Below are 8701 nucleotides of genomic sequence, written 5' to 3' on the forward strand. Positions count from 1 at the left end.
ATGAAAATAATAGTCTTTTTAAATGGCCACAACTTTATTTTAACAGTTGTAAAAAAACATTCTGGATATCTTTGTAATTGTGAAACTTTTGTACTACTAAGTCAAGTAAATCTAGTACTGACGCGATATCTATAGTCCATCAACAGTAGGGATGAAAATCAATTCGTTAGTTCTAATTCAGTTCAAAGTTCAGAATGGTTTTTATGGTTAAAAATAGTTTTAAGCCTAAGAGATTCAGAATCTTTTAAATTTTAGAATCAACTCGAATTAATTCATTTTGAACTGATTCCATCCCTAATCAACAGATGTTTCATACCAAAAAGTATAGGTAAAAATCCATATTATTGGCTAATTTATTATGATTCAATTTTAATGTGATCGGCAAATATATGTAACAGGAAAATACACCGCATAATAACAACTACTCAAATTTTCCACGAAAGTTCAACAGTTTTTTCTCAACCAAGATTCAGTTTCAGTTTAAACAAATCCAACTTTAGGTTAGACTTCTCTTAATAGCAATATCAAGAGGTTTTTTATAGGTGTTTTATGTAAAGTTTGAAAATTTTATGATTAAAATTTGTACTATAAATAGTAAAAAGCTTTTTGTAAAAATTTAGTCCAAGTATTTATTATACAACAACCATTGTATATATTTCAAATTATCATTAAGGTCTTGTTCATTGTATAATTTGTATCATTCAAAGTTAATACTTAAAATATAGGGATGGTGCCACAATTGATTGATCAAATCCGCAATAGAGTCAAATTGCGGTTAGTGATACGCAAATCCGCAATTCACCTGATCGGTTTTTGCATCAGTTCCCGAACCGATTTAATAAAAAAAGACGTTGCGAATCGTTTTTCTAAGTAATTTTAATTAAAAAAAATGTTTTCGCAACATTTTTTTTTTTTAATTTAACGAAAAAATGATAATTTAACCATGAATATAAAATAAAGTTAAAATTAAATATAATAATTTAAATCTTATTGTCTACAATCCGTAAGTATTTTTTTGAAAGATCAGTTAGTCGCAAAAATCAAATAATAATGACTTTTATATTCAAAGAAAATTAAATATCAAAATCAAGCTCTTTAGTTTTGTAATCTATATATTAACAAATAGAATTAATTATTATATGGATTTATTGATTAAAAAAATATTTGTTATTATCACTGTTTGCTTACTTACTAGTTTTATTACTATTTGATTCATTAGAATTTACATTATCATGAATGTCAAATATAAGTTCTTTTGTTAAGTAATCTATGTAGAAGAGAAAACAAAATACTAAATTTAATCGAGTTAAAATAAAGATTATAAAAACAATAAATTCATACCATCATTTTTATCTTCACATAATTTAAATTTTTTAACAATTTTGTCTAGATATCATTGTATTTATAAAAATTTGTAATTTATTTAATTATCTGTTTTAGCAAATTAACAACTTGACTTTGGAAAAATTAGTTTTAAAAGAAAATATTTGTTATACCTTCATTATTATTTTCATTCAGATTATTATTAAATTTTCTTTTGCCTTATTAAAAAAAATAACTCACATAAATTTATGGTACAGTAGACTAAATAAATAGGATAAAATAAATTTCTTACCAAGTTCTGGGAGAATACATTGGCTTTTTAAGCTTTTGGTAAATTTTGCAGATTTTATCATTGCACTTAAAGGTCTACTTTTATATATAGCACCTGGATTGTTTGTGGTTATAGGTCCAATATCTGACGATCTTATGATCTTAGTTGGATTATTCTCTTCATTACGGTAATACAATTCATATTTAAATTTAAGTGAAATATCATTAGCATTTGGCCTTTCGTTTGGATCAGAATGCCAACATTTTTGCATTAATTCAATATAACCTTCAGGTGCATTAGTGACAATTGGAGGACGAATACTATCACATATTTCAATAATAAGTTCTGTATCATGACTTTTATCCCAAAATGGTCTTCTACCTGTCATTAATTCCCACATAATCATACCAAAACTATATATATCTGAAGCTTTAGTATATTTTTGTCCTTGAAGAACCTCTGGAGCAACGTAAGGAATAATTCCATAAACCTCATTACCATTATCTGATGATCCAATTGCAGATTTACTTATTCCAAAATCACCTGTTATTGCTGATGTATCATAATTACCTTCTATTTCTTTACTAAATATATTACCACTGTGATAATCTTGATGGATAATATCTGCACTATGTAGAACTTGAAGTCCTATTATCATGTCTCGCAATATCTTTAATTTAATTCCCCAGCTAATATTAAAAAAGTCATTTGAAATATAATGTGTTAGATCTCCTAATTTATAGTAATTCGTAATTATTATAAAATTTAGAGTAATTGGATTTTGCGTGATTCCATAATATTGATTAAGAAGACTTGCTCTACATTTTAAAATAAAATTATAAAATATTTTAAGCTGAAATAAAAGTTTGTTAGTTACCATTTATCTAGCATTTGTAAACAACTTAATAATTCTAAAAATATAGATTCTAAAGAATTAAATGAGGTACGGTATCTTTAAGTTCCTTAAGAGCAACTATCATTTCACCAAAGCGTTTAAACTCTTGTTTTTCTTCATCCCATTTATTGGTTATTAGTCCATCAATCCAAGTAGCTTTATAAATTTTACTGAATCCTCCTTCAGCAACAAATTCAATATTCTTGAATCTATCGTAAGGAACAAATTCTAATTTCGTATCTGCATGGCAATTACTTAATGTGCTCTTTATAAAATTATCGATAACTTTATTTCCACTCAGTTTGCCGATTTTTGCTTTATAACATAAATGACAAATTTGATGAATTTCATTTATAAGTTTTATTTTTTTCTTACACTCATTGCATTTCTTAACTTTTAGTTTAAGCGTGTTTCGTATTGGATAATTTAAGGAAGTTAGTTCCTGAGTTTGCACTCTTTGGCAGTTCGGGCTCAATTGAGTCAAAGATGTATTATTTGAGTCAATTGATTGATCCATAATTTTAAATTAATTCCCTAACTCAAAATTACCATATATTTATAAATTTGTTTGTAGTACGGGTTTGAAAAAGCAAAGCATGATCACTTGTCCTTTTGAGGAACTGATCAGCTAAAAAATTCCTGAATTTACAAATAAAAGAGTTTCCAAAAAAGAAGTTTTCTAAAGAATAAAGTTTGCAGAAAAGTTCTATCATAACATTCATCGTGGAACACCTTTTAATTTTCTTAGTTTTCCATGTTCGAAATTCAAACCTAAGTTCTTGGTAGAAAGAACTAGACGTTTTTAGCAGCAAAAATATCATTTTGATTCGTGTAACAGCCGGTTACACCCAATTGATATCAGTTTTATGCATTGGTGTGACAATTAGACCTAAGAAATCAAAAAAAATATCGACATTTTGTTGAATTTAAATAATTTAATTTAAGTGCATAAATCCCTATTTATTTTTATTTACCATTTTGTTACTGGAAAAAGCTCTAAATGCCGAATTATACTTCCATGATGGATATTAGATAAGCTTATTTATTATTAAAATAATTTTTTTATTTAGAACTATAAAATTTTAAGGTGGTAATGAAAATACTATGTATTAGAAACTTCCTTCGTATATTATTTGCGCAAAGTAACGTTCCATACATGTGGCGGATTGTGGCGCGGTAAAATATAACTTTATTCAATCACGTTAAGAACACAGTTAAAGTAAAATTTAAAAATCGGAGTGGAAGATTAGGATAGATTTCATTTTTGATTTCTATTAATTTTTATTAGTGTGAGAAGATCTTTTAAAAAAAAAAAATTTATGGACTAAGCTTATAAAAAAAAATTGTTTTATCAACGATTGATTTAGAACTTATTTTTTTTTTTTAACGATTTGATACACAATTATTGTTAAATCATAGTATAACGATATGTTTAAATAAATAATATAAATAATTCTAATAAATAAGACAAAATATATTGGGAACAAAGTATTTAATTCTAATGCAAAAATTCACAATCTTTCTCATATATCAATTCATTCTTTTTTTAGACATTAAATCACTAGTAAATAAGTAAATAACAAAGAAAATATTAATAATGTTGAACAATTGGGATAATTTCACTGAAAATATATGGGATAGATAATGTATAATAAAATGAGTACAACTTTTTTTATAAGTTTTTAGTTAGAAAATGGATATATTTTAAAAATTTTTCTTCCTGAGAATTTTGTTATGATCGTCCCCAATAACTGTCACTCTTTATAATTTAAATAAGGTTTATCTTCAAACATTAAAACCAATTCAATAATTTAAAACTATGAATCAATAATGATAGGCTTGCAAAAAAGAAACAAGAACAAAAATACAAAGTAATTAAGTCTGAAAAATAATTAGTATTAATATTTTTATTAATATGATTTATATATACTGTATATATAAAAGATAAATTCATTTTTCCAATACATATAAATTCTAATCGAATTTAACAACAATACACTTATATCAATGGTTGACTTATTACTTTATATATATTACTTTAGCGTAAAATAATTTACGTCAAATAGGACAAGTAACTTCTACAAATAATTACAATAAAGTCGTAATATTTGTAATATTAGTATCATATAGCATAACGTCAAATAAATTGTTAGTAATTTTATGTCATTTAAATTGTATATTACACAGTGAAGTTAATCTAATAGAAAATTCGAGATATCTTTGAGAGTCATGTGATAAGGTGAATCATGTTTGGTATGCATATCAACTAATAAATGATACACTGTATATCTAAAATGATAATCTTATTCCCGTGTTTCATTTTTTGGTACAAAATAATGTCCGGTAGTGACTGATAAATACTCACAATAATGCATAATTTGAATGCATTGTATATATTATTGATTAACTACCATGTTTATTAACGTAACTGATTGTCATAATTGTGATAAATATTCATAATGCACAATTTGAAATAAAACCATATCAGATATACATTGTATACATAATTATGTTCATTAACGTAACTGATTGTCATATTGTACAAAAATAATGCAACAATAAAACAATAAAAACGCTTATTTTCGTCCATTTTCTGAGTCGACGACGACTAAACACAGCTTGAAACGAACTTAATTTACATGATTAATTATACAAAATGCGTCTAAATGATTATTTCTTTACTCATCAAGGCTTAGATCGACTTTTTTTTACAGGGTAACCATATATTTTTAGTAATTTAAAATTTTTTAAACGGGAAAAAAGTTTAATTACATTATTTCGTTTCAATATTGGCAAAAGCTGAGTCAATGACGATTAAACAACAGCATTGATGCGTCATGAAATTTTTCTATTATTTAAGGACTCCATACGCATTAAAAAGTTTTTATAGAATTTAAAGATTTCTTTATTTTAGGTTTCCTAAAACTTTAGAGATATTCTTAAAAAAAATATTAAAAATAAAATATTAAAAATATTCTTATTCTTATTAACTAATCATGAGCGACTCCAAAAACTACTCCGGCCGAAATGGTGAATTCTATGTTTGATTTGTATTAATTGTATTACTTAATTAATTACTAACCAACCTTTCTACCTTTTAGTCCTTACTTCTTTTATAAAAATGCGAAGCAATGATTTATCATGTTTATCATATCGTGGGTTCTTGGAATCTAACCGTGATACCATCATCACTTCGATCACATCTACAAACACATGCAATGGTCTTGATAATATATGGATTCATCATTTTCTGAAGGAAGCAGAATTACTCTTGGATCAAAAACTTTTTATTGCATTGAAAAATAAGGTGCGTTTTTTTTTTATTTTGCAAAGTTAGGGTAACTCCTATGTCAAGTGCGTCTGGGCTAGGAGAATTACTGGGTTCGTTCGATTCCAAGCTTTCAATTCAGGTGTCCTAACTTTGTAGTTGGTAAAAGTCTGCTGATTCTGGAGGAGGAACCGGCTATGTACCTTCTTTTACCACTAAATAAAATTTTGCGCACTGCTAATAATTCGTTTCTTATGACAGGTAAACGTGGAACGCTCGCAGCACAAGAAACATTTACAAAAGTTCTGGCAGGAAGCAATCAAGAGGGTGAGTGAATATATTATTATTTTTGTGTAAGTATAATTTACTAAGCTATAACCTATTTATAGAATTCCAAAAAAAGAAAGCAGACTAAAGATAAAGAAAATATTCGACCATCAAAGAAGTCCCGAAGCTATATAACTCTTTTTTGTTGGGTTCGTGGGGATGTGCCTGCAGCTGTGCACGCTATTACAATAAATATTAGAAAGGAAAACACTATTGGCGAGCTAAAAGATCTTATTAAAGAGAAAATTGAGGTCCCCACCATAGCGAAAGATATTAAACTTTGGAAGATCGAAATTCAAGATAATCGCGACGATGAATTAGCAAATTTCCCACTTCAAGACTCTGATATGCTTCTTGCCACCCGCAAAATTGGGGAATATTGGGGAAAAATGCCACCAAAACGATATATTCATGTTATTATAGATTTTAAAAAATGTAATACAAACTCTCTTCTGAGACACGGCATCAATAGTCTTCTCAACGATCATAATATTGATGAATTGTGTTTATACATCGAATCAAAATTAAAGGAATGGATCAAGAGAGGAAATCTTTATGAAGACAGAGAACTGGTCACAAAAGTGTTGTTTCATGCCCTGCTCTCAGATATCCCAAATTACTATGTTGATACGGAGGTTCCCATAGACATTTGCCACAATGTATCCCTTTATGCCGATCTTTTGATAGTTGAACTCAAATCAGCTGATAATACAAAGCGGAATCGGTTTATTTTTGAGTTCAAGAATAAAAGTGTCAACTTCTTGGATTTGCGAATCAGTGGTATGTTTTCACATTCTTGCCTTTTTTGTTTACTATTATTTTATTTAGATTTGTAATCAAACTTTTTATTAAATCAGGTAATAATTGTAACTGGGAAGTGATGGAACAAAGAGCACAAAAAGTCGAAACAATGTCAATAAGTGATGTGCGTCGATTGAAATGTGGCAATGCAGAACGATTTGATAAAGGCAAGACTATAGAGGATATTTTCAGTGATGCCCGTAAACAACTCCTCAATTATATTCACAATTTAAAAGATAACTCATTTCATACTTCAGCATTTATTGTGATGTCAGTGGGTTCGAGAAGATTAATATGGGAAAAAGTTAATTAACCAATTCCGTCTATATGTATTTTTACGGGTTCAGGGATTCTTAGTCATGTATATTTATTTGTATGGTCACGGATGTTATGCATTATTCACTGAAGCTGGAAATGACTCGCTTACGTTGTTTATTAATCTATTCTTCATAGTATGCGAGTTTAACTGTCGGTGAAATGGTAAATTACCTTTATCTTACTAATAATTTAATTTCATGATAGGATGAAAAACATAATAATCTTTAAACTTGCTTTTTTAAAATATATATATAATATATATACACAATTGTATAAATTAACGTTTACTTTATAATATATTGAAATAAAAGTAGTCAATAATCTACGTATACGTTAAACAAATGACAAATTCCAACCTTCAACATGAACCATTAGAAACGAATAATATAGAATACTTAATATATTTTGATCTTAATAATATCATAGAACATAGAATACGATATTATCATTTATTTTATAAATTCATGATTTTTAAATTGTAAATTAACTTAAATTCTATTGATTGCCAGAGATCTCGAGTAATTGCGTTCTTGTTTATATATAAAAAGTGAATATTAGTTTTTGCAGTAAGTTCTATTATAACGTTCGCTATAAAAACCTTTTGTTTTCTAAGTTTGAAATTCGAACCTAAGTTGTTAACGGAAAAGCATTGGATTTCATTTTAATTTTACCATTGATTTTTTTGTTATTTTTCACTTTTTCGAGGAAAAATTTTACTTCTAAAAAAGAAAATTTATGAACTAAAGTTATAAAATCAATGGTTGGTTTAGACTTTTAAAAAGTTTGGTCATTACACCTTTTTTAAAAATTTTTTTTTTTTGCTGCGGTAATTATAAAATTTTAATCACACAATAAAAATACCAACTGTACGGTACAGTAAGTATTTAACTTTATTTAAATGTGTCTACTAAACAAGTTAATCTTGAGAATAAACTCGAACAGCATGTTTTAATAAAGGATAAATTTTCACAAATTTGCCGTAATATGCAATTTCAATTGATTGTGATAACCTTCTCTCAAATGAACAGTCAGTACTTAAAGTACAATGGATTGGCTGCGCTTGATACCTGATGATATTTGTTTGGTTAATTATCGTACAAGGAGTTAGTCAACATATTAATTATAATGCAAAAAAATTCCGTTATCGTTTGTTAATCATGAAGGGAAAAAAGCAATAAGTGTTAATGTCAAAGATATTTTGTATCATGAAAATTCATATATTAAAGGAAATAAGGCCTGAGGCAATAAATAGATTAGTCGTAGAAACTAATGAAGCTGTAGAGAAAATCGAAAATTTTCAGTCTATAAGAATCTGTAAAAAAAATGGATTTAAAAAATAGTAAGAATAAATAAAAAAAAAGGTAACCGGGTGGCATCATTCCAAGAGGATAGGGATAACTGAAACACAAGAGTCAAATTAACTTTTTTCGTTAGCATTTTCTATCAGCAAAAAAAATCACCGTTACCTAGTTGTGTACTACGACTAACCGTCAGAATA

General features: G+C 27.2%; 3 protein-coding genes across 3 annotated transcripts; 1 reads left to right on the plus strand and 2 right to left on the minus strand.

Annotated features, from left to right (window-relative positions):
* Positions 1–1073: 1073 nt before the first annotated feature.
* OCT59_009303 (uncharacterized protein) lies at positions 1074–1865 on the minus strand (the record flags this gene model as incomplete). The annotated part of the gene is made up of 5 exons (XM_066133452.1): positions 1074–1108; positions 1193–1267; positions 1342–1386; positions 1497–1541; positions 1616–1865. The coding sequence occupies 5 exons, from the start codon at positions 1863–1865 to the stop codon at positions 1074–1076; spliced, it is 450 nt and encodes a 149-aa protein (XP_065999889.1).
* Positions 1866–2520: 655 nt separating this feature from the next.
* Positions 2521–3006, minus strand: OCT59_009304 (uncharacterized protein; the record flags this gene model as incomplete). The annotated part of the gene is made up of 1 exon (XM_066133453.1): positions 2521–3006. One exon carries the CDS (start codon positions 3004–3006, stop codon positions 2521–2523), a length of 486 nt encoding a protein of 161 aa, XP_065999890.1.
* Positions 3007–5610: 2604 nt separating this feature from the next.
* Positions 5611–7198, plus strand: OCT59_009305 (uncharacterized protein; the record flags this gene model as incomplete). Its single annotated transcript, XM_066133454.1, has 4 exons — positions 5611–5796; positions 6019–6084; positions 6147–6864; positions 6942–7198. The coding sequence occupies 4 exons, from the start codon at positions 5611–5613 to the stop codon at positions 7196–7198; spliced, it is 1227 nt and encodes a 408-aa protein (XP_065999891.1).
* Between the last annotated feature and the right edge of the window lie 1503 nt (positions 7199–8701).

Source organism: Rhizophagus irregularis, chromosome 17 (assembly GCF_026210795.1).
Source record: "Rhizophagus irregularis chromosome 17, complete sequence".
Taxonomy (NCBI): Eukaryota; Fungi; Glomeromycota; class Glomeromycetes; order Glomerales; family Glomeraceae; genus Rhizophagus; species Rhizophagus irregularis.